General features: G+C 41.4%; 1 protein-coding gene across 1 annotated transcript in view; it reads right to left on the bottom strand.

Moving 5' to 3' along the window:
* Window positions 1–27,529, bottom strand: part of LOC121432455 (neuroblastoma-amplified sequence) — a 309,448-nt gene that overhangs the window by 195,137 nt on the left and 86,782 nt on the right. Inside the window, exons 22-25 of the mRNA XM_041630447.1 lie at window positions 15,727–15,810; window positions 11,960–12,113; window positions 7,039–7,224; window positions 5,845–6,018 (exon numbers count right to left, since the gene is read on the bottom strand). Coding sequence (XP_041486381.1) covers window positions 5,845–6,018; window positions 7,039–7,224; window positions 11,960–12,113; window positions 15,727–15,810 — 598 coding nt within the window. The remainder of the gene's footprint in view (window positions 1–5,844; window positions 6,019–7,038; window positions 7,225–11,959; window positions 12,114–15,726; window positions 15,811–27,529) is intronic.

Raw genomic sequence — 27,529 nt, 5'->3', positions numbered from 1 at the left:
TCCTAAGAAGTGGGTCCTCCCACCATCAGCACTAGGTTAGCAGCTGAGCTATGTGGCAGCAATAAAATCTACGAGAATTAGAATTTTAAAAAATAAAGTCTTAAAATTATACACTATGGACAACTAGAAAACACATAATTGATAAAAATGAAATATCAGAGAACCAAGTAATAGAAGAGTCATGAAATAACAGGATATAAAACTAATATAGAAACTCAAGTTTTTATAAACCCAAATAGTAGTCAAAGGAAAAGAAGTTAGAGAAACAGAAACATTGCATTAAAAACTTAAACATTAATTTACTAACAAATGGATATTATCTGTAGAAGAAACTTTATTAAACTTGTTTAAAACATATATATCATGAATATATGAGTGGGTGGGTAGGTGGGTGGTGTGTGTGAGTGTGTGTGTGTGTATGTGTGTGTGTGTGTGTGTATGCAGTCATGACACACAGGGTGACTGTCCCCAAGAGCTATGGACTATCTAACAAAAACCAGAGTGTAAGTCATGGAAACCTGTTGTCCAGCTGCTAGTCTCCTAAAGCAGATTGAGCTATTGCCACTGTCCCTGGCTATCTTGGACACAGAAAATGGAAGAACCTGACCTGGAAGTTTCCTCCCTGAGGACTAGCTCTTATACTAGCTGAAAGTGCTATGTAAGCTGCTGAGAGAGAGGAGCAATCAGTAGTCCCACCCAGCTGTAAAGTCCACAAAACCACACACTGATTCCCCAGCAAGATCTGTGGTAACAAGATGCCTAATTAAGCATAAGACCAATTGATGGAACGGAAATTCATGCCTGGTAATATAAATACACCTTACTCTAAGACACAAAAACAAATAGAATAATACAACCTATTCTTGAAAAAGAGGTTGAACTTTATAAACAAATGAGTCTATCAGTCTCCATAAAATAACGTATAAATCAACAAATATTAGTCAAAATGTAAATAAGCTATGTTGTGAAATTTGATAAGCTGATATTAAGATTCAGATAAGAAACTGTCCAATACAACTTTGACAAAACAGTGGGAACCAAACAAAACTTAAAAGAAATATTATACTCATCAGCTCCTGGAACATCTCACGCAATCTCTAATCACCAGAGAACTAGTGTCATAATAAACAGGGCACCAGATATTGGGGACATTCTAGAATTAGATGTACATGCAAATGAAAATTTAAGTTTATAAGAACGGTGACACATCAGGTCACTAGGGTAAAGACATGCATTTTAATAAATTCTGCTAGGATAAATATGTAGCTATTTGAGATAGCATAAAGCTATATCTATAACTCATACTATATAAAAGTACAAACTTCATAGATTAGGGGTCTCAAAAAGAATAAAATTATATAAGTACTCAAAGAAAACAAAATTCTACTACAAGCTTTAAGTGGAAAAACCATCTTCAACATGACTCAAACCACAAAGGCTGATGAATCTGATGACACAGAAATGGAAAATAAGAATTTCACATGACAGTGAATGAGAAAAGATGTAACACTAGAGACGGTACACAGAGAAATCACGGGTTCCAGAGTCGCTAAATGAGTAGGCCCACAAAACAGACAGCTACTTATCAAATAAACGAGGAGGGAGGGAACCATCTGTACACAAAGGAATTAACCGACTAGCTGAGAGGCCCAGAAAGAGCCCTGGAGAGGTAAAGGTAAGTTTCCTGCCAATAGCCTTATGTCATGGAGAGAAGTAAGGATTAAGAGGCCGACTGGAAGCCAAGTCCTATCCAAGTCACTCTAGAGGGCCCAATGCTAGCAAGTCTACAACCACAAGCCACCGGGGATATTTCCATAGATTAATGACATGGTAAAAATCTGAGCTGCAGGAAGGTAACACCGAGAAATATGGAGACAGTCCTGGAAAGAAGGAGCCTAATATCCCTGCTACCTGTCTAGTGTTCACGTATTTCAAGACAAGCAAATGGCTACATGTTTTTTTATTATTATTATTAATTTATTTATTAAAGATTTCTGTCTCTTTCCCGCCACCGCCTCCCATTTCCCTCCCCCTTCCACAATCAAGTCCCCCTCCCTCATCCGCCCAAAGAGCAATCAGGGTTCCCTGCCCTCTGGGAAGTCCAAGGACCACCCACCTCTATCCAGGTCTAGTAAGGTAAGCATCCAAACTTCCTAGGCTCCAACAAAGCCAGTACGTGCAGTAGGATCAAAAACCCATTGCCATTATTCTTGAGTTCTCAGTAGTCCTCATTGTCCGCTATGTTCAGCTAGTCTGGTTTTATCCCAGGCTTTTTCAGACCCAGGCCAGCTGGCCTTGGTGAGTTCCCAGTAGAACATACCCATTGTCTCAGTGTGTGGGTGCACCCCTCGTGGTCCTGAGTTCCTTGCTCATGCTCTCTCTCCTTCTGCTCCTGATTTGGACCTTGAGATTTCTGTCCAGTGCTCCAATGTGGGTCTCTGTCTCTGTCTCCTTTCATCGCCTGATGAAGGTTAATATTCAGGAGGATGCCTATATGTTTTTCTTTGGGTTCTCCTTCTTATTTAGCTTCTCTAGGATCACTAATTATAGGCTCAATGTCCTTTATTTATGGCTAGAAACCAAATGTGAGTGAGTACATCCCATGTTCATCATTTTGGGTCTGGCTTACCTCACTCAGGATAGTGTTTTCTATTTCCATCCATTTGCATGCAAAATTCAAGAAGTCATTGTTTTTTACTGCTGAGTAGTATTCTAATATGTATATATTCCATACTTTCTTCATCCATTCTTCCGTTGAAGGGCATCTAGGTTGTTTCCAGGTTCTGGCTATTACAAACAATGCTGCTATGAACATAGTAGAGCATATACTTTTGTTGTATGATAAGGCCTCTCTTGGGAATATTCCCAAGAGTGGTATTGCTGGGTCCAGGGGTAGGTTGATCCTGAATTTCCTGAGAAACCTCCACACTGCTTTCCAAAGTGGTTGCACAAGTTTGCATTCCCACCAGCAATGGATGAGTGTACCCCTTTCTCCACAACCTCTCCAGCAAAGGCTATCATTGGTGTTTATTCAAAAACACCTGCTATGGTGAATCAAGATGTGAGCTCCCAGCTGTTCCTGCCACCATGCCTTTGATTTATTATCATGGACTGACTCTAACCCCTTGAAATGGCAAGTCCAATTTTAATATTAATTTACACACTTACTAACACCTGATTTTTGACAAAGAAGCAAAAAATATAAAATGGAAAAAAAGCATATTCAATAAATGGTGCTGGCATAATTGGATATCAACATGTAGAAGAATGAAAATAGATCCATGTCTATCACCATGCAAAAAACTCAAGTCCAAATGGATCAAAGACCTCAACATAAAGCCAACCACACTGAACCTCATAGAAGAGAAAATGGGCAATACACTTGGATGCATTGGCACAGGAGACCACTTCCTAGATATAACCCAGCAGCACAGACACTGAAAGAGACAAATAATAAATGCGACCTCCTGAAACTGAAAAGCTTTTGTAAAGCAAAGGACACAGTCAATAAGACAAAATGCAGCCTACAGAATGGGAAAAGATCTTCACCAACCCACACCAGACACAGGACTGATCTCCAAAATATACAAAGAACTGAAGAAACTTGAAAACAAAAGAACAAATAATCTAATAAAAAATGAAGTACAGACCTAAACAGAGAACTCTCAACAGATGAATCTCAAATGGCTGAAAGATACTTAAGGAAATGTTCGACGTCGTTAGCCATCAGAGAAATGTAAATCGAAACAACTCTGAGATTCCATCTTATACCTGTAAGAATGGCCAAGATCAAAAACACTGATGACAACTTATGCTGGAGAGGATGTAGGGTAAGGGGAACACTCCTGCATTTCTGTTGGGAGTACAAACTGGTAGAATCCCTTTGGGTATCAGTGTGATGATTTCTCAGAAAATCACTTTTGGGCATATACCCAAAGAATGTTCTATCATACCACAAGAACATATGTTCAACTATGTTCATAGCAGCATTATTTGTAATAGTCAGAACCTGGAAACAATGTTAATGCTCCACAACCAAAGAGTGGATACAGAAAATGTGGTACCTTTATACAATGGAGTACTACTCAGTGATAAAAAACAATGATGTCTTGCAATTTACAGGCAAATGGATGGATCTAGAAAAAAACATTGAGTGAGGTAACCCAGACCTGGAGAGACAAATATAGTATGAACTCACTCGTAAGTGACTTTTAGACATAAAGCAAAGAAAATCAACCCTACAGTCCACAGCCCCAGAGAACCTAGACAACAAAGAGGACTGTAAGAGAGATATACATGGATCTACTTAGGAAATTGAAAAACACAAGATTTGAGTAAATTGGAGGTGTGGGGGTCATGGGAGCAGGTAAAAGGGAGAGGGGAGGAAGTGAGGGGAGCAGACAAAAACGTATAGCTCAATGCAAACAATAAAAAAACCAAAAAATTCTTTCTGGGAAAAAAAAAAACACCTGCTAAATTTCCAGGTAAAAACAAGAAAAAGCTGACTATATACAAAGGATTTACAAGATCCCATATGGAAGACCTATCAGAAACAAGATTGCAGGAAGAATTTAAAGTTAATTCTTCGTTCCTCACAAAACATTCATTGTCAACCCGTTCTGCATCGCATGTGGTATTCTGCAGCCATCAGTGCCCACTAGGGCTCACCACAAATGTAAAACCTGCCACTAAGTGGAAGCTGATTTTAAGGGAATGAAAACTTTAAGTAATCAATGAGCAGAGGCATTTCAGACAGACAACCATCTTATAAACCCAGAAAGGCCTAAGACAGAGCAATGTTTTCCTTCCTGTTTAGGTTACTCAGTGCCACGACTGCTTATCTTAGTGAGTGACGTTCAAGGTGCTAACTGTGGCCAATATGAAGTAGACTCAATCAGAACTAACACCTGGAAGAAGCCTGAATTTGAAGTGCCTTTTGCTTAAATACTGGTCTCATGACCATGTTCCAGGGACTGTGTTACCTTGCTTAAAGTCCCTACTCCAAAGACAGGAGAGCCACTGCACTGCCTGGAATAGCATATTTTAATCTACCACAAAATTAAGAGATTTTCACAGTGCAAAAGTAGTTATGCCTAACAAAATGGTTTTTACTCCAGGGAACCCAAACAGCACAGAAGCAATCTTCTTCTACTGCTATAAGAATCACCAGGGTGATTGAGTATGTCCTTATGAAAACATAAAAACCTTCATAAACTCCTTGAATATCTCTGAGAGAAGACACTTTTGATTATTGGTGACATCATAAATACACTGGACAAGAACACAGGTACAGAATAAGGAGATCTAGGCAAAAGCGTGAAGACCTCATAGCATGAATCCCCTTCTACTTCCTCCCCTTACTAAAGAAACGGAAGGAGTTGAGGTTAGTGAAAAGTCTTCACAGTTAGAGTGCAACATCTGGAACTACAGATCTTTGTACTCACATGTTCCAACACACGAGAACTATGGAATGAATGAGCCGAAATAACTGTAACTGCATAAACTTTGGAAAAATGTACATCAACAATATTGAAACATTTTTTTAAATAACAATTTTGCTGGGCGGTGGTGGTGCATTCCTTTAATCCCAGCACTGGGAGGCAGAGGCAGGAGGATCTTTGTGAGTTCAAGGCTAACCTGGTCTACAAGAGTTAATTCCAGGACAGGCTCCAAAGCTAAAGAGAAACCCTCGAGGAAAAAAAAAAAAAAAAAAAGACAATTTTCTTCTACTTACTGGAATCTCTTTACAAGACGCAATTATAAAAACTTATACCTAAGCCTAATACTACAGACTAATGAAAAAGAAAATGAAAAGACTCTGAAGAAATTAGAGTTGCTACTTACATCAGGCTTAGAATGCTGAAATATCTTCAAGGGAAATTTCAAGTCTTCTTTAGCTAAAGTTACTAGATATTCCTTCAATAGCTCATTGGCCGCACCAGGAGACTGTTTCTCACAGCGGTGAAGAAAGGGAACCATCCATTGGTAAGCACTGGTCACATAATTGTCCTCAGAACACTGTAAGGATAATTAACCACAGAAAGCAAACGATAAATTAAAAACTGTACAGTACTAGATAACCAGTCTAATATCAAACAGTGGAAGCCCCATACTTCCTGAAGCACTGCAGATCCCCACTCACTTCTGACCTAACCACGAGCAGAACAATGTGTACCTTCCTCTGGGGCCGGTTGGATACAGTGACTATAACTGTGCACACCATCTATGCAGACTGGAACCGGCCTAGGGTCCCACAGGCCTAGTGACTGCTCTGGGAAACATATATGCTGTGGCTACTGCACAGCCATGAGGTTCTCCATAGCAGAGAAAGAGTCTACCCAGAGAAAGAATAAAAAAAAAAATGTGAAAGGGGGAAAGAGAGAGACAGCTGAGGCCAGGGACTCTGAGACAGATGAGCAGACAGGCCCAATAAAGGAGCTGCTCAAGAACAGAATCCCACTTGTAAAAGCCTCAAGTCTTCCCCATCATGGCTTTTCTTTTTCATTGTTTCTCCTTTATGACACGGGTCATTTCATCCATCATTTCTAAAAGAATACCATCACTTCTCATAATCATTCTAGGACATAAACCCATAACTCTTTTCAATAGTCTTATCTGTTTTTGAGAAGACGCTTTCTACACAGTCCTGGCTGAAACTCTCTATGTAGAACAACCTGGCCTCAGACTCATAGAGATCTACCTGTCTCTGCCTCTGAAGTGCTGGAATAAAGGCATGTGCCACTACGCCCAGCACAAACCTACCACTCTTAATAAGGGACTGACATAATACAATGAAATCTCACTGGATGGCTGCTAAGGAACATGAAGGGAAGACACGGGAGATGAAGATGAGGGAGAGAACAGACAGAAGCAGCAAAGGTGAGTGAAGGATAAAGCGAGGATAAAGCTAGTCAGCAGTGTATTCCTGCTGGAATGTGCCCACAAGTCTCCTTACTGGGCTCTTACATTTCCTATCTGGCTTGTAACACACACAGCGATAGAAGCTCAGGGATGCTCAGAAGGGCAGAGGGCACCTACACGCTCCATCAGCAATCTGAGTTTTTCAAAGTCTTTCTTCTGCTGCAGGTCTTTCAGAGTGAGGGTGAAGTCACACCCGGCTTCATAAACCAGTGTTTCCAGGGTAACCAAATCGTCACAGAGAGTCAGCAAGCCAGGAATATGGCGCTCCACTCCAAGACGTATAAGGGACAAGGAACAGTCAACCTAAAGAGAAAAGAGACAGTAAGCTACTCACTAAGGCAAAGTGGAAACTTCCAGCGTAGAATTGAGCATGTAACCATTTCTATAAAATTCCATAGTCAGAATGTGTCTCACTACAAAAGGACTGGAGTCCTTTATCAAACATATCAGGATCAAAATGTTTCAAATGCATCAATCAGCAAGATGTACTGACGATACAGATATGAAGGGAGAGAGGTATCTTAATTCTTTCAGAGTAACAAAAGGAGAGAGAAATGTGGCATAAGTAGCAGTGACAATGCCAAATTAATTGTACGTTCACTACAGCACTGTGCTTCCTAAATGAAGCTTTGCTCCGCAGGCTTTCCTGCTCCATGCCACCCAATAAATTCAGTCACCCAATAAATATTTATTTCTTAGCTAAAACAAAGAACAACATTTCCTTTACTTGAGCAATAAACTGACATTTATCTCCTATTCCCTCATCACAATTATAAACGAACATCCTCTGGTTGATGGGAAATCATCAGTTGTAGCCCACACTAACGTTCCTCTTCCATTCCTACTCTAAAATACATGAAGGGCCTATAGGGAGCTTGGTATGTGAAGTCCTGTCTATGTGTTGCTTTTATTGTCTAATGAATAAATCTGTTTTGGCTAGTGGCTTAGCAGAATAGAGCTAGACAAGAAAACCAAACTGAATGCTGGAAGAAAGAAGGCGGAGTCAATGAGAGCCATGTAGCACTGCCAGGGACAGACGCCTCTGCTGGAGCATACCGAAACTTTGCCAGTAGGCCATGACCTTGGGATGCACAGATTAAAGGAGATGGGTTAGTTTAGGATATAAGAATTAGCCAGAAATATGTTTAAGCCATTGGCCAAACAGTATTGCAAATAATATAGTTTCTGAGTGATTATTGCGGGTCTGAGCAGCCAGGAATGAACAAGCTGCCTCCTACGACAGGAGGTAATGTCAATCTAGGTGTCAGAGATACAAATGAGGTCTCTGACCCCTAGACTGAGAAGATACCAGCTAACACCTGACTGAAAGTTTCCACTGAGGCATGTACTATGTGACTTCCCCAGAGAGACATAACAAATATCCGTTCACCCCAGACAGGGCACTGATGACAGAGCAGGGAAAGATTCTGCCATGTCAAGATTAATGACCCAATGATTTCAACCCAGGACTCTTTCAGGAAAATGGGTAACTCAGAGCAACTACATGCAAGAGTCTCCTCCTCTTCCAGGAGCTGTTCCTTGCTTATGCATCCAGGGAAGAACTGGGTCTGAGGAGCAAACTCCTCACATCGGCAAGGAAAGGTTAGTGAGCCCACCCTACGAGAAGCTCGTGTAGGGGATCATAAGTGCTCTTGTTTTCGGGTGGCACTAACCATGTGGACCCAAAGGACAGTGTCCACAGGGTTTACACTGAGAGGAATACTCAGTATGAACGGCTGGATGAGCTAATGTGAATAACGAATCAAAGATGGACTGAAAGCAGAAGGAGCATTCAGGAGCACTGTAGCTCTAGGTGTGGGGAATCCTGGCAGAAGTGTGCTGCTCACTCACTTCTCAGTGGATTCTCTTGCCCACACTGAGGAAACATTTGCTGAACACTCCCACATGGGCTGGACAAAAAGATAGGGGCAGTGTGACATCAGACATATAAGACAGACATATAAGTCATTAGAAGACAGAATTTGGGTAGAGCAGATAAAGAGCATTGTTGTGGGACAAGGCAGGAAGTATAGGTGGGGCAACTAGGAAGGAAGTAGAGGTGGGGTGACCAGGCAGGAAACAGAGACAGGGCAATGAGAACAGGAGAATTCTGGAAAGAGGAAACAGTCAGTCTGCAGCCGTCACCCAGATACAGAGGAAGCAAGATGAGACTGCCTCACTGAAAAAGTTACCATGCCACATGGCTGACACACACAAGAATTTTGGGCAAATATAAGTTATAAGAGTTAATAAGAGGTCTGAGCTAATAGGGTAATCAGTTAATGATTACTGTAGACCTCTGTGTTTTTCTTTGGGACTGAATGACTGCAGGACCAGAAACCTCGGTCCGCAGAGCATGGGTAAGAAGGATGATGGCCTGGCTTCTCCTCTCAGTGGGAAGATGAGAGTGCTGAGAACTCAAGAACACTCAAGAGAAGTAAGTGAATTCTGTACTGCATGTGTGCTGCTGAGGAGTCTATGTAGCCCATGCAGTACCTTGGTGCAAGACCCCCAATTGATGGTCCAAATGAAATAAACAAAACAAAATCTATAATGAAAGCAATTTCCATGCCTAGAATGGACACTTGGGAACATAAATCATGGAGCAACATTTGAGAAGAAGCCCTGAATGGGCCACATGTGTAGACAAGATTAGTGTCAACAGTAGTTCCCTGGGGAATAGTGATAAGGGGCAAGCCAAAAAACAGGAGCATGCTAAAATGAATGACAAGAACAAAAAACTTGAGCTGGATCACAGAAGTCCAGGAGGAAATTTCTGCAAAGAAAAGAAAACAGCAGCAACAGAAAGGATGTAAAGTTAGGATAAGAGAGGACCGCTGGCTTCACTGTCACAACTTGCGGACGGTGGCAGGCACAGGCAGACTGTGTCCAGAAGCAGAGGGACTAATTCTGGGCCAGCTATAGGGAAACAAGAAACACAGCAGAAGCCTGGAAGTAGACAGCTTCACATTCTGCATGTGTAGAACTGAAGGTGAGGAACAGCAGACCTAGGGAAGGAGAAGTTAAAGGTGTGCGCGGAAGGAAGACTAAGTACACGGGCGTGCAGGTGTAGAATCGAGAGCACAGGGCAAAAAACGGTGGCTGTGAACTCAAGGAGAGAGGCTTCTTCCTCTGGGAAAAGCCAGAAAAGGTCCTGATGGAAGGAAGTTCTCAGTCTCCCAAATGAGCTACAAAACAAATTACTTTCTGAGCGTGGGGAAGAAAACAATGGGGTAAGAGGAGGAACAGCGAAGGAATGAAAAACATTCACAGAAAGCAACGAAAAAGAGCAGCCATATCCCCAAAACCACTGGATTGGCAGACAGGTGAAGAAGGGAGAGGCAAGGCGTGATGCCATGGGAAGACTGGTACTAATAAATCAAAGGGAGAGAGTGTGAGGGGCAAGGCTCAAGCAAAAGTAGGACCACCGATACTTAATAATGATTTAAGCAAACGAGTCACATCTGAATGTACACTTCCATCTTCAAAACAATTCTAAAAACCTCAGAAGAATTTGCAGAAAACCTGATACACAGCACACAAAACTACATGAGGAACAGTTGGAAAACAGCACATTTGTTGTCGTCCCCAACGTTTACCAAAGTACACGGGTTTAAAATCTAGCTACCAAAGGCGGATAGGAAAGAGGCACCAGTGAAGCTAACAGGAGTGGTCCGCATGCTGAGCCTTCAAGTGGGGGAAGTCACCACCATAAACACTTCCTTCACCAACAAACAAGTTTTGCTGAAGGCATTTATAGGCACTGAGGAAAAAGAAGTTCCACATCAATTAAACCTCTAAAAATGAAAACTGTAAAATCCATGTTAGATATCACTTTGATTGCATCACAACTGACATGAAATGTCATTACTTCACATGAAGTCAAAAAAAATAAAAGCCATTATGAGAGTTTTTAAATAATGAAAGACAGAACAGGACATAATCCAACTAAATATAAGAAAAGCACCCAACGGCCTTGCTTCATCATCGCCCCTGGTCTCCTAAAGGGAAGCCATGATCTCTCGGGATGCCTAGTACAACCTCTGACAGAGCAGCTTCAGATTCATCACAAAACTGGGCAGAACCCAGTGTCCATACAGCTGCTAAGACTCCTGCCCCACCAAGGAAGGGAGTAAGTCTGCCCTGCCGATGACACCGTGCACTTTAGACACAGGACCCAGAGGCCCCCGAGCTGAAACTCACCAAAAAGTCTCCTCCATGAGGACTAGCTAACACAGCAGCAGGAGGAACTGTGCAGGCTTCCAAAAGAGGGAAGCAACCAATAGACCAATAGTCCTACCCAGCCCTAACACCCGTGAACCACAGGACCAGCATGGCACAGTAGTGGCACGCACACTCTGGATGAAACCAGAGCTCTCTAACTTGAATCAAGAGCTGTGCAACAAAAGGAAAATCACACCTAGTATTGGAAACCCAGCCAAGTACTAGGGATTCATGAGGTCAGAGACCTTGGAAGAGAATCTACAGCTGCCATTTACTAAACGGGCATCATCCCTAACAACCCACAGGCAAGTGTAGTCATCACCCTCATCAAGGACTTCTCTTAGCAACAGACAGAGACCACTACAGAAGACCACAGCCAATAGAAAAGCAGAGTTGTGAGGTCAGGCCTAAGCCGAAGGAAAACAGAAGGCACACGGGACCAGAGTTCCTGAAAGGCACAGTCACAATCACCTGTGGTCGTACACTGTAACTGGGGACTAAGCAAATAGTTTTTAAGTTGATACAATCTGATCAATTAAGGTGTAATTCATCTATTGAAATACATGGAAAAAATCAGGCACAGTATGCAGTTATTTTGTGTTCCTGTTTTAAAGAAAGATTTTGAACATTTCTTGTATTCATTTGCTTTGTAAGAATCTAAAAGTTACAAAGACTTCTGGGCAAAGGGCAAATGGACAGAAGCACTAAGAACTGCTCCTTTCAGCCCTCTGAATCACACCTGAGATTTCTGGTCATGTGCACTATGTGGACTGAATCGCCATCACCACTGAACAGCAGTGCTCTCTCGCCTCACCTGACCAGCATGGTGCTCTATCTCCTCTGCTCTGCTCCGGTACCAGTCCATTGCCTTCTCCACCGTCAGCTGGGGCATCCTATACTGCAGCAGCTCAGGCTGCTCAGCATACAGGAACTCACTGTCATCCTGGAGGCCAGGCTCCACCACCGTTCTGCAAAGCACAGGAGGAACAATTAATAACTGTCGGGAGTGCGGCAGAAAAGGACAGAGACAGGGATGAGAAGAGAGCGGCTTACAGAGGTGGGGGTGTCTGTGTCTCCGTGTATGTGCTCACTTGCAGGTTAATGGGACATTTGAGGAAATTTAACATTTTCTAACTGGTTTTTCTGACTTCAAAGTTCAGAACGGAAAATAAAACAGGTATGCCACAGCTCAACCAGACAGGAACTGACAGAAACTAAAGAGCTTTACAGAGCGCGCCCCACTGGTGCTTCTGCCGGCTGCCCAAATCAAAGCTCTTCCGCAGGCCAAGAGTCACCACCGCAGGAACTATCCCCGAAAGAATCCAGCTGGAACTGGAATTCTGAAATCTTGTTTCCAGTTTTCAGGGAAATAAGAAATGCACCTCACCTGTGCTGACAAGTGCGCAGCACAGGCCACCTGACAGCGTGCCCTGTCCACTGAGGATCAGACATCTTCAGGGAACCCACACAAGGACCACAAATACAAGGGGAACAGTGGATGACTGCTTTCTACACTAAAGATTAACAAAGGAATGAAAAGTAAGCTAAGGGTCTCAGAAGAACTTCCGGGCCCCTCAAGTGACTTGCTGCAGGAGCGCAGAGGCTGACAGCTGCGAGTACTCAACAGCTGAGGAGAGCTTGGGGCTCCAAACCAAATCCAAAGAACAAGTCCACCAGCGAAGGCTGGCAAACCCGTGCACATGGCTTTAAAACGTCCTTCACTCCTTTCATTCTTCAAAGTCATGGGGGTAATACTATGCAAACCGCTGTGAGAAGTTAGAAGGGCAGCACAACCAGGCTCTTGATTTTATTTATAACTGCTATTTGTTGTTGTTGTTGAGATTGTTAAAGTCACCCTAATATTGAGGTGGTTTATCCACACACCTAAGACCACTCACTGTGCATGTGACACATGTTGCAAGAACGTTCCATCTGCAGGAGAGTCCTTTCCTCAGCCCCTCTCCTGGCGTGACTCCCACGCTTCCCAGAGATTCCTGTCCAGTGCTGCACACACTGCCACAATGGCCACCCTGGACTCTGAACTCTGCCTCATTTCAGCAGGAACAGCCAGTGGCGACTCCGAGTTCCTGGGACACTATTTCAACTCTCCCGGGTCAGCCCCTCACATCCTTTGATAGTGAATGCAGCACTCACAGGAAGCCACTTGCCTTTTATTCGAGCCATAGAAGCTATGGCTCTTCTCATCTTTTCTGGAGGCTCTTTTTCAACTGTCCTTGCTAAAACATTCTGCTCTATAAAACATTAAACACTGGCGCTCCCAGCTCTCTACTCTTCTCAGGGAGCAACCTCCCTCCCATTCTCTTTCTCTTTCTCTCACTCTCTCTGGACTCCCCTTCAACACCATCACATATCCAGATTCAAGGTCATTCTGACTTTGATTTCCTTTCATGAAATGAGGTCATTCTCTTTAAATGAACATATTCTTGATATTTCAGAACCTTGGGGTGAAATACTTTAAAGAACATTTCAATCGAAGGCTTCAAATTCTAATTATTGACTTGATTATTTGTTGGAAGAAGGCTGCTTATTGGTTCCTGGCTGCTCAGCCCCGAAATAATCACATAGAAACCATATTATTTGCAATACTGTTTGGGGAATCCAAACCTTACCTCCCCTTTTCTGTTAAAAAAAAAAAAAAGAAAGAAAGAATTTAACTTTAACATAGTAAAATTACATACAACAAAACAGGTATCAAACAAGAATTAGAGTTACAATATTCGCCTCTGTATGCTGTGAATATCATTGATGAATAAAAATCTGCCTTGGCCTGTTGATAGGGCAGAAATTAGGTAGGCGGAGAAAGCTAAACTGAATGCTGGGAGAAAGAAGGCAGAATGAGGAAGAAGTCATGTAGCCCTGCCAGAGACAGACGCCAGACAGAACTTGGAACTTTACCCAGTAAGTCACAGCCTCATGACAATACACAGATTAATAGAAATGGGTTAAATTAATATGTAAGAGTTAGCCAATAAGAAGCTAGAACTAATGGGCCAAGCAATGTTTTAAATAATATAATTTCTGTGTGATTATTTCAGGGCTGAGCAGCCAGGAACTAACTAGTGGCCTCCTCCAATAATTATTCTTAAATTTTTCTCCTCAGTCACCTATGTCATCTTTTTAATACCTGTAACTTGAATTGTAAGTAGACTTTTTTCATTAAATATTTGGTATTCTATTCTAGCTCTGCATATTTATTCTAATGTCTAAGAAAATGCCTTGATTTTACCTTGAGTCTACCGGAGACTCCTATCTAATTTTTGTATACTATGCTGTTTTTAAATGCTCCTAAGTAAGTAAAGCTCTCTTACTTTCTGGTACTATTTTATACAGTCCTGTGGTATTTAGAAATAGATTGTTTGTAGATTTTGCTCTTCTTTGACAGCATCACATGCATCTCTAATGCAGTCTGCTCACTGTCCCTCTTCTCTCTTAGTCCTCCCCCCCCCCCGGTCCCACTGCACAAGTCCTTTCCCACACTCATTCTTTGTATTTTGTGGCCCACCAAGTGAACAACAGCCAATGGTATGTGGCCATGGTATGGAATTATCCACTGGAGAATGGTGGCTATGGATTTTTATTTGTGTAATTCTATTATTTTAATTATACAAACTACAGCAACTTATCTTCTGGATGACATTAACTGTAATTTTTGAAATTTTCTTCTTCTGCATAATGTCTCCTTTGAAGTGTTGTTCCATTTTCTGTATTTTGTCCTCTCTGTTCCATCAAGCAGAATCTATCCTCGATGTCCAGAAAGCTCTATGGATGTGACAGGACCTGTTCATTTGTCAGCTCCACTGTTGTGGTTGTGCACAAACTTTTGAGGACCACACCTCAGGATCTAAAGGCCTCTTTTCTGAGGCCACTTTGTTTCTCCAGAAAAGAACTCTACAAACTTCTACATGGGTAATCCCCTGCCTCTGGGGAATAAAGGGATATGAAAATGTGTAAATTTTCTAGAAGTCTGGATCTTCAGAGCTTCACTTTACCATCTCTTCTCCAGATGCCCAGACTGACATCCAGGACCATGGAGGACTGGTAACTAAAAAGCAGTCTGCAGGCCGGAAGGATAAAGCTCTTATCTCATAAAGGCAATTAAAGGAGGACAAATGAAGGGTGGAGACTACAGGTACTAAGTGTGCCTCCTGCTGACTCTCCTCCCCACTATATGCACACAACCCCCCTTTTGTAGCATTTTCATCTCCATTCTGAGGCTTCTCTAAGAACAGTCTTGGGAAAATAAGAACAAAAATTTAACCGAGAATAAAATTGCATATACACCAGGACAAAACTATGCAAATGTATCAGCTCATTTGGTAGACTGGAAGCCAATATGCTAAAGGGAAGAGTTGTAATAAAGATCATTGTTTAAACAGTTCCCCCTCAACATTTGCTACATTCTCATTAATTCTTTTACTATATCCCAAATCATTTGTGTTTTCTAAAAACTCCTCTAAATTCCTCTTAACAGAATACCACGGGTCACAAAAGTTTGTCACAGAGTCACGTGTGAGTCCATGCCACAAAGAACAATGACGCCTTGTGCTAGTTCATACTGGCCTGCAGTCCGGTTCCTCACACCAATCTTCAGCTCGGTGTTTATGCTCAGCCCAAGGAATGATCTTCAAGGAGTCACCATTCCAACTACAATTTAAAAATAAAAAAACATGCACAGACTTTAAAATACAGGCTACCTACCTTCATAACGCATACGACTAGGAATACAGAGAAGGAATTGCCATGAGGATTTCTGGTTACACTATTCTAAGTGGCACACGATACAGAGCATACACTATATAACTAAGCTAGCACACTGCCCTCTTTTTTGTTCATCCTTTAGCTATTTAAAAGGAAAATTCCAAAGAAAAAATACAGTGATAAGCTAAAGGATGACAGGAGTACACAGTCACCTGTGTGTCTAAAGAATAATCAAGATTTCAACCCAGAGTCTTCTGCACACACCAGCAGCCTGTCCGATGCTATTTCACTGAGATTCCAGCAACTATGGAAATGGTCTGTCTGTGTTGTCCTAGTTCAGTGCCTCACAATCTCCACAGGCATATATTAACCACTGGAAATCAGGCAACTGACTCTAAGAAAGTTAATTATAAATTTATTTATTATTATTAATGTCAATTTCAATAGCCACATACGATCAGATGCTGTCACCAATCTAGAAGGAGAAAACCCACTTCAAACAAATGTCCTCTGATCTCTAAATGCATAATAGCATATTTTTAAAAGAATCCGCTTAAAGGAAAATGGAAGTGAACAAACATGTTAACATAAACAGCAACTTGCTAGAAATAACAGTCACAGAAAACAGAAACAGGGACGGGTTTTAAACAATATCTGCAGAGTCCCCTTTCATTATAACAGATCCATGTGAAAGATAGAAACATGCTCAATTAAAAATAAAGACAAAACTTTAAAAAGAAAAAAAAACTTGAATTGCCATGCTTGTGCAGTTTAGTAAAATATTTCAGACTATCAATTGTGGCATTGTCCTAAAATGTACCACTACCCTGGAGAAAGGGACAAATGCTCCTATGCTGTGAGACATGCTCTATACATGAAACACTCCATACACACAGGGAAACTGCACTGGTAAAGAGATTCCATGTGAAAAGGAAAAGGAAGGTACCCGAGGGTCCTGCAGTGGAGGCAGAGCTGAGGGGGTTAGGAATGAAGCAGCAATGGCTCACCAATCAACAACAGCATGCCACCAGATATTGCGGGAATAAATCAGGCGAAGACGAGGTCCCCCAATATTAAATAAGCTGATTAGATGCTCTACTAAGAGTACCACTTTCAGCCAAAACATAATAGACTAGACTAGTAAACCAGGTGCCAAAGACACACTGTGAACATATTTATGCTCAGATTTTTAAGTATGGAATCAGTCAGATGCTGACACAGGGCAAAAGCCACAGTACTATCCATTTGACACCAAACAGACTATTTTATTCCCATTCATGTCAGAAATATTTTATTGCAAACTGCTGGGATGAAAAGTGAGAAAGATAACATTTGACTGGAGATAATGATGATGCCCACTCCGTCAACTGAACAACAAATTAGTGCAATGAATCGAGAAGCAGAAAAACACATCTCAGCAGCTATTGTAACTTTTCAAATCAAAACAGACACGCTTCCTTAAGCTACACAAAATGTTTTCAAAAAGATTTCAGAAAAACATGTTACAAGCTGATATTTGTATTTTCTACAGAGGATATATGAAACCCAAAAGTCCTTACTACAATGGTAGGTAAAGACAGGGTCCTGGGCCAGGCAAGCTGAATGTGTAATACACTTTAGACAAAAAGGTCACTTTTATGGGTATTTGTTGAATGAAATGAGTAAGAAACCCATTAAAACTGCACAAATAATTCTGCTCAGAGGCCCACAGTGAAAGGGAGACCCAGAGAGGCCTGTTAGTAATAATGTGTTTTATTTTATTACCAAAGCACAGTTGCTGTCTCCTTATCATGTCAGCAATGACCAGCAATACTCTTCAGTATTTCCTTTTCTCTTACTATGGCCCAAACAGTACATGGTGCTTTTAAACTGCAATACCTTCACTCATCCTACCCACCAAAAAAAAAAAAATAAAAAAGCCAGCCATAATATTTTCCTCAGCTTCCAGTGACAGAATCAGTGAATTACTAGTCTTAGAAAAGAATTTCTACCAAACATGGCTTACTTTCAGATCTGATCACCAATGCTTATACAATGAAAAACAAAATCCAAGCACGGGGTATGTCAAAACGAACACTGAACACATGATACATTCTGGTCATCTCAGGCTACACAGTGAGACTCTGTCTCAAAGAAAGAGAACAGGCCAAAGAAAAACAAGCCAAACTTCTTTTTGCTGCTTGGTTTTCTTGCAGCTGTTACTACAAACTATTTTATATTCCCTTTTAGAAGATCATAGTTCAGTATAGGCTCAAAGAGAATAGTACATTCTTAATGTGAACTCAAATAATAGCATCTAAGAGAAGAAAGGGTCTTTTCCCAAACCAAAATCAAGACACCTCAGGACAGGCTTGAGGATTGGTTTCAGTTGTCAAATTGAGGTTTGGAGTAATGGGGAACAGGCTTCTCAGGATGTTTGGGGCTACCTTTATTTGATTAATTGAGGTGAAAGATCCACCCACTGCAGATGGTACTGCTCCCTGCGATGGGACACTGGATTTTATGAAAGAGGAAATAAAATGAAATAAGCATTCATTAACCACATTCTGCTTCCTGATTGTGGATTAAACATGACCAGCCACTTCAAGCTCCGGCCATTCCAACTCCTCAGGCACGATAGGGTGTACCTAAGAATCAAGAGCAAAATAAGCCATTCTCTCTTAGGTTGCTTTTATCCAAGTGTTTTATCACAGCAACTCAAAAAAGTAACTAACACAGGGTTTTTATTTATTTTATCTATTGCTACATCCTTAGCAACTAAAACAGTATCTGGCATTTAGCAGACTCTAAAAAATATGTGTTTACTGAGTTAAGTAATTAACAGAACAACAAAGAATTTTAAAAAGGTTCTCATGAATAATATAAAAAGTGAGAACTATAATATGGCAACAGAAGCAAATACTCTATTAACAATAACAGTTATGCCTACACAGTACAGACCAGAATGAGATACGGAACGACCTCCTAATCTTACTATTACACCAACGGAAGGCAAAGCTATACGTCTGGTTTAGGATGCTTAGGATCACAAGTGTTTAGAGCATTTGTATTTGACTGTAAAAACAGATGGGCATGTCACACGGGGAAGGGAAGACAACAGAGTCATCTCTAAAACTCACTGCCACAGTTCAGATGTAAAACGCCACCACAGACTCATGCATTGGTACACTTGGTCCCCAGGTGATGACAACTGTTTGGGGAAAATGTGGAACTCTTTAGGAGGTAGGGCCTGCTGGAAAAAAGTGGTTGATCCATCTGTCTTTTCCTGTCTGAGTCTCTGTCTCCCAACTCCTCCCCTTCTTCTTCCTGAATGCCATTGTGTAAGACCAGCTACCACACGTAATACCTTCCCACCATAATGGACTGCATCCCACTCACAGGCCTGAATAAATCTCCCTCTGTACAGGGTTTCTAGTCAATCTTACATCACACTGAAGAGCAAAGCAACATACTAGGTATTCTTCACAATTCAAAACAACTTAATCATTCACAAGATAAACAGAATGTCAGAATGTTTAAGGAAATTTAGAGAAAAGCCTTTTCATTAATTGAGTTTACTTCTAAAATACTAATCATCTAAGTCCATCGCCAATGTGAAATTACAGTTCAGAAATCCTATTGCTGCCACCCGCAACTGTAGAAATCTCAGCTAAACAGGAAGCCTTTAAGCCAAGCTCTGGGAACACAAAGCGGCACATACACATGCCTTCTTTGTTCATCTTTCTCTTCTTCTACACACTCCACTTAAATTCAGAATTTAAATGCATCATCCCCAGTTAAAAAAAATAACATAGTAGATTAAAGTTTTCTCTTTACAAAGCAATGGCGGCTTTTGTTTGACTTTAGGATTCTTTGAATTTGAGCCCTGTTCATATATTTTTCTGAATAATTAACTATGCTGGTTTCATTTGAAGGTAGCATTTATCTGTCAGCAGGAAAGGAATGAATATAATAAGTCCTATTATAGTCAACAATCCTCTCACCAAATACTTCTTCCACTAAATATAAGTAAGTGTTTTATTTCAAGCAAACTGTACGAAGAGCAGACTTCCAAAAATTCTTTTGTACATGTTCTATGCCTTAGAACCAAAGGTGGGTAGACAGCTTATTGCTACTAATTGCCAACTTGTATGCATTGCTTTTAAGATGTAGACTTCTATTTATTTTTATTATTTAACAAAGCCTCCAAAATAAGGATAATTTGGAATACACATATAACTACTTCAGGTTATCATCACTAAACATGCCGAGATGATCAAAGATTTGTTGGAAAGCCCATCACAGAGCCGTTACCACTCACAGCACCAAGACCAAAAAAAGACCTAACCAAAGGCATCATTCTGAGTTCAGACATACAATATTAAACTAGTACATACATTCTTAAATGGCACCCAGCACATAGAAAATGTTTAGTACTAACCATTATATTATTTCTAACAACAGCAATAAAGTTATTCCTAAGTAGTAAATATAAGATAAATATGATTTTAGTTAACATTGCAAGATGTAATGAATAGTAAGCTATAATAATATACTAATAATTAATTACCCAAAATACTGGTCTTCCTGACAAATGCAAGTATAAAAATGAGAAAGAAAATTATTTGACTATCTCACAGTACTAGTTTGAAAGAAACATTAAACGAAGTCCAATTGAATTCCAACTACAGAACTTTCCAGAAAAGTCAGTTATGTAATTAAGACTGTTCTAGATAAGATGATTAATGTCAACAAGAAATTGGTAAAGACATCACTAGAATAAAATTGGTATCTTCTACCATTACTACCTACAGCATAATGAAAAGCTGGCTCTAATTTTGAAAAAGAGACAATGAAGGTTCTGGGACCCGAGTGAGATAACTTGACTGGCCATAAGGGAAGTTACAAGGAAAAAATGAAAGGACAGCATCCACAAACCTAGGTGCAATGCTTTGGAAATTTTTGTTTGGTTTGGTTTGGTTTTTTGAGACAGGGATTCTCTGTAGCTTTGGAGCCTGTCCTAGAAGTAGCTCTTGCAGACCAGGCTGGCCTTGAACTCACAGAAATCTGCTGCCTCTGTCTCCCGAGTGCTGGGATTAAAGATGTGTGCCACCACTGCCTGGCTGGTGCAATCTTTTTTTAACTTTGTCAAAAATAAGCCCAACTGGAAATAGCTGAAACATTTCAAAAATAAATCATTCATGCAGTAAGCCTTACAATAAATTAGCATTACAGAAATAATAAATATATAAACACGTTCTTTATTTATTTTTCAAAAGTCATATTTGTAATATTACATTTTATTAGTCAGACTTTTTGATACAATCACAAATATCCAAGACAACAAGGTTTATTTGGTCTGTGGTTTCAACGGTTTCACACTGACTCCAAACGCTTTGGGCCTGGGATGAGGCACAGCCTCAGAGAGAGAGGGCAGGATGGAAGCAGGACTGCCAATTTACAAAAGCCAAGAGAGCAGAATAACACAATGGGCTGAGACCAAGACACCTTCCTCCAACAAGGTCCTACCTACAGCTCTACTGAGTCCCAAAAGTCTATTCAGATTTGGAACCATTAACACATTCAACCATTGATTGGGAGGTCCTTCTGTCTATGTGCTGTTTTTATTGGTTAATGAATAAAGAAACAGGTTTGGCCTGATAGGGCAGAGAAGAGCTAGGTGGGGAAAACTAAACTGAATGCTGGGAGAAGGAAAGCAGAGTCAGGGAGAAGCCATGTAGACCGCACTGGAGACAGAAGCCAGATGGAACTTTATCCAGTAAGCCACAGCCATGTGACAATACACAGATTAGTGAAGATGGATTAATTTAAGAGTTAGCCAGAAATATGCTTAAGCTATTGGCTAAACAGTATTGCAAATAATATGGTGTCTGTGCGATTATTTCGGGGCTCAGTGGCTGGGAACAAACAAGTGGCCTCCTACAACAAACCATTTCAGCTCAGCTCCCACAGGATACAGTCATCCCAGGAAAGCCCTCCTACACAGCTGTCTGGGCTTTACTAGTCTCCTGGAGTGACTCAGTGCAATCAAGCTAATATCATTACATGTCACATGCATCAAAAAGAATTAGGAGACCAACTCAAAATTGCTTAAGAATTTTCATGTAAACTAGTCAACTATATTCAAGGCTATCAAAAAGTCATTAGGGGAGGGAGAATATCTATCAAATGTGATGGTGTTGGAGAGCTAAAATGTAAGGACTCATGATGAGGACCATTCTCATCAAAAAGCACCTGCTACCAAATAAAAAGGAACCAAATAGAAAAGCCCAATAAATCTTGCTTCCTAACCTTTATGGCCTAGGTTAATACAAAACTGTTAGAGAAAATAATGAAGTCTTTATTCAACATTACTTAATACCAACCAGACCCTGACCAATCTTATTTGGTCTATTAACTATACCAAGGAAACCACTGCCAGACTAAAGATACAAATAGATGACATCTGAATTATCAACTACATACCTGAAACATTCCGAAAGACTCAGCAAGTGTACAGGTGGGCATTACTAACTGGAACCCTGTATATGTTTAAAGTGCTCACAGATTTGAAATAGTATGGGGGGTAATGATGTCTTTATATCCTATTCATCATATAACCAAAATTCAGCACAAATAATATAATGTCTAAAGAAAACCATATACCATAGGAAGAGTAATTTCTTCATTGCTACCTTCAAAACCTCTGCATGTGAGCTATTTCATTTGAATACACAGCTTTCAAACAAGGATACAATACAATACAAAACAGTGCATAGGAGTTTGTTACCCAACATGCATATGACTACTCCAATGTTTGAAGGATCCTCCAATGACAAAAGAAGTGAGAAGAGAAGAAGGTGCAATGGAGGGAGGGAGAGAGGAAGGGAGGGAGGGGCGAAATACTGTGATATAGGATAAGGACAGGAAAGTTAAGAGGACTTTGGAAGAGAAAGGAGGCCTCAACCAAGAGTCTAGGTGAAATTTCTTGGAGATGAGAGTTGAGAATTTTACACATATTCCAAAAAGATGTCCTATGTAGAGATAATATTCCTTTTTTATACAAATATCTAAAATTGCTAGGAATATTAAAATAAGGGCAATGCCTAAGTGTATGTATCCTGTGGTTTTAACCTTGCTCATTTGTCAGCCGTGAACCTGTACCTGCCTGAGAATCTCACAAGATCAAAAACAGTTCACTGTCAAAACACATCTTAACTCCCTTGAGATCTACTACAGAAAGGACTCATTTGACTTGTGATTACTGGCTTTGTCTTTTTAGTTTATATTTCTTCCCACTACACATCAGGTACTAGCCTAGGGTCTCCAGTACATACATGTAAATTCCTAGGACTGACAAGATGGGTAAAGAACAGGCTAAGCATGCATGAGAACCTGAGATCCTCAGCCCCCATGGGAAAAGCTGGATAGATGGCTCATGCCCTATGAGCACAGCACTAGGGAGAGAGCAAGTATAGACAGGCAGATCCTGAAAACGCACTGGCCAGCTAGTGCCGCTGAAATAGCAAGTTCCAAGTTCACTGATGGACCAGATCTCAAAAAATTGCCATGACGAGCAGAAGAGAACACCACAGGTGAACTTTGTCTCCATACCTGCTCAAGGGTGAGCACCCTCGTGTACATACACATTTCAAATAAATAGTAAGCACACTAGAGATGCAATTTTGAAAGTCACCAAATTCAGGATGGTGATCCAGCTCTGCAGTATTCCTAGATGCAGGACACTCTAAGTTCAATTCTCAGCAACATCCAAAAGTAAAAAATAAAGGTCCAAAATATATAAGGCAACTCTTAAGATACTAAAGTACAACTTGTCCTGAAAAACCCACACCCATCTCATTCATGTGCTTTTACTACACATCCTCACCTCTCCTAAATGACTGCATCTACACCAAAATCATTTCTAGAAAATGCCAACTGTCTCGGTGTGACCCCTTCAATAACACTGTGACTTCTGCCTCTGTGACCTCAGCCTCACTGTGACCTCAGCCTCTGTGACCTCAGCCTCACTGTGACCTCTTCAATAACACTGTGACCTCAGCCTCCCTGTGACCTCAGCCTCTCTGTGACCTCAGCCTCCCTGTGACCTCAGCCTCTCTGTGACCTCAGCCTCCCTGTGACCTCAGCCTCTCTGTGACCTCAGCCTCTCTGTGACCTCAGCCTCTCTGTGACCTCAGCCTCCCTGTGACCTCAGCCTCTCTGTGACCTCAGCCTCCCTGTGACCTCAGCCTCTCTGTGACCTCAGCCTCTCTGTGACCTCAGCCTCTCTGTGACCTCAGCCTCCCTGTGACCTCAGCCTCTCTGTGACCTCAGCCTCCCTGTGACCTCAGCCTCTCTGTGACCTCAGCCTCCCTGTGACCTCAGCCTCTCTGTGACCTCAGCCTCTCTGTGACCTCAGAATAACTGTGACCTCAGCCTCCCTGTGACCTCAGCCTCTCTGTGACCTCAGCCTCCCTGTGACCTCAGAATAACTGTGACCTCAGCCTCCCTGTGACCTCAGCCTCTCTGTGACCTCAGCCTCTCTGTGACCTCAGCCTCCCTGTGAGCACCATCATCATCCCTTGAACACCATAAAAGTATTTGGAACTGGGGTAACCCAGTTAGCCAGGCTCAGTCCCAAGAACAAGTCCAAACTTCTAAACTCTCACCTAGAAAGCTCTGCATTTTCAGGAAACACAGCACCATCTCCCCACATCAGCACCAGGTCATGAACCCAATAATATGTAGTAAGTTTTTCTCGGGCTTTGTGAACAACATCCACAATTGTAACATTAAATAAAATGGGTACACAATGAATCAAGACATTTTTTTTATTATTTTATTATGTATACAGTGTTTTGTCTACATTTATCCCTGCAGGTCAGAAGGCATCATATCTTAGTATAGATGGTTATGAACCACCATGTGGTTGCTGGGAATTGAACTCAGGACCTCTGGAAGAGCAGCCAGTGCTCTGAACCTCTGAGCTATCTCTCCAGTCCAAATCAAGACATCTTAATGCATGTTTTATTACCAAATGACTCTGATTGCTGACAGCATTTTTCTTATTACAAATACCTACGTATAACCCCAGCAGCACAGACATTAAGGGCAACATTGAATAAATGGGACCTCCTGAAACTGAGAAGCTTCTGTAAAGCAAAGGACACTGTCACTAAGACAAAAAGGCAACCTACTGACTGGGAGAAGATCTTCACCAACCCCACAACAGAAAAAGGTCTGATCTCCAAAATATATAAAGAACTCAAGAAACTAGACTTTAAAATGCTAATTAACCCAATTAAAAAATGGGGCACTGAACTGAACAGAAAATTCTCTACAGAAGAAGTTCCAATGGCCAAAAGACACTTAAGGTCATGCTCAACCTCCTTACCAATCAGGGAAATGCAAATCAAAACAACTTTGAGATATCATCTTACACCTGTCAGAATGGCTAAAATCAAAAACACCACTGATAGCCTTTGTTGGAGAGGTTGTGGAGAAAGGGGTACACTCATCCATTGCTGGTGGGAATGCAAACTTGTGCAACCACTTTGGAAAGCAGTGTAGTGGTTTCTCAGGAAATTTGGGATCAACCTACCCCAGGACCCAGCAATACCACTCTTAGGAATATACCCAAGAGATGCCCTATCATGCTACAAAAGGATTTGTTCAACTTTGTTCATAGCAGCATTATTTGTAATAGCCAGAACCTGGAAACAACCTAGATGCCCTTCAATGGAAGAATGGATGAAGAAAGTGTGGAATACATACATATTGGAGTACTACTCAGCGGTAAAAAACGACTTCTTGAATTTTGCATGCAAATGGATGGAAATAGAAAACACTATCCTGAGTGAGGTAAGCCAGACCCAAAAAGATGAACATGGGATGTACTCACTCATAATTGGTTTATAGCCATAAATAAAGGACATTGAGCCTATAATTTGTGATCCTAGGGAAGCTAAATAAGAAGGTGAACCCAAAGAAAAACATATAGTCACCCTCCTGGATATTGGAAGTAGACAAGATTGCCGAGCAAAAATTGGGAACTTGGGGGTGGGATGGGGATAAGGGGAAATGGGGAGAGAAAAGTGAGAAGGGGAGGATGGGGGGAGCTTGGGGGAATTGGATGGTTGGGATAAAGGAAGGGTGGATATGGGAGCAGGGAAGTATATATCCTAATTAAGGGAGCCATCTTAGGGTTGGCAAAAGACTTGACTCTAGAGGGGCTCCCAGGTGTCCAGGGAGATGTCCCCAGTTAGTTCCTTGGGCAGCTGAGGATAGGGAACCTGAAATGGCCCTATCCTATAGCCATACTGATGAATATCTTGCATATCACCATAGAACCTTCATCTGGCGATGGATGGAGATAGAGACAGAGACCCACACTGGAGCAGCAGACTGAGCTCCCATGGTCCCAATGAGGAGCAGAAAGGAGGGAGAACATGAGCAAGGAAGTCAGGACCACGAGGGGTGCACCCACCCACTGAGACAGTGGAGCTGATCTATTGGGAGCTCACCAAGGCCAGCTGGACTGGGACTGAAAAAGCATGGGATAAAACCGAACTCTCTGAACATGGCAGACAATGAGGGCTGATGAGAAGCCAAGGACAATGGCACTGGGTTTTGATCCTACTGCTTGTACTGGCTTTGTGGGAGCCTAGCCTGTTTGGATGCTCACCTTCCTAGACCTGGATGGAGGGGGGAGGACCTTGGATTTCCCACAGGGCCAGGAACCCTGACTGCTCTTTGGGCTGGAGAGGGAAGAGGAAAGGAGTGGGGGGAAGAGGAGAGGAATAGGGGGAGGAGGAGAGGAATGGGGGGAGGGTGAGGAAAATGGGAGGTGGGGAGGGAAACGGGAGTCAGGAGGAGGCAGAAATTTTTTCAATAATTAAAAAATAATAATAAAAAAAGAAAAACACTAGTAAAACCATAAGTAAACTAAGATCTCGTATTTCTTTGTTAGAAAAAAATACAGTTTTTCCTTCGTTATAACCCAGGCTAGCCTCAAACTCATGGCATGTGTTTTCCATTCCTCAGGCTGCCAAGAGCTGTAATTGCCAAGAGCAATTACAAACATGAGCCAGTAGGCCTGCCTGGCTGCTAATTCATTTCCAACTAAGAAGCTAATTGGGGATATCATTCGCACCTTGTGAAGAAATAATATAATATTGTTGAATATATGAACAATCTCAAATTAAATATTTTCCAACTATCCCTTTTCTACTCAGACTTTCCAGAGTCACACACTGGATTTTCAATACTTAGATCCAAACATTGCCTTCTCCAAGAAGGCTTTTTCTGGTCCTGACTTCAATAGAATGCAGTCTCTCCTATCTCTAAATATATCTGCATTCCTAATGTGAAACAATCATTTAAACTTTTATTAAATTGCATTATTTATATACATAGGTGTATGTATTTGGGCAGACACCTGCCATGGCTCAAGTGTGAGGGTCAAAGGACAACACGCAGGAGTCGATTCTCTCATTCCATTATGTTGCTCATAAGGCTTAGTAACAAGGTCTTTACCCACTGAGCAGGCTGCTTCACTCCATCCTCTCATATTATATAGTTGACCAGATACCTATCTCTACACCTATCTCTCCGGTCTTCCCTACTAGATTATATTTTATGTGGTGAAAGAGAACATATTGCACTCATATTTATATCTACCTATTCA

The sequence above is a fragment of the Microtus oregoni genome, unplaced genomic scaffold, assembly GCF_018167655.1.
Source record: "Microtus oregoni isolate MIOR12 unplaced genomic scaffold, Mior012 000034F_ref0000314, whole genome shotgun sequence".
Taxonomy (NCBI): Eukaryota; Metazoa; Chordata; class Mammalia; order Rodentia; family Cricetidae; genus Microtus; species Microtus oregoni.
Note: the sequence above shows the minus strand (reverse complement) of the source record. Positions and strands in the feature narration are given on the sequence as shown.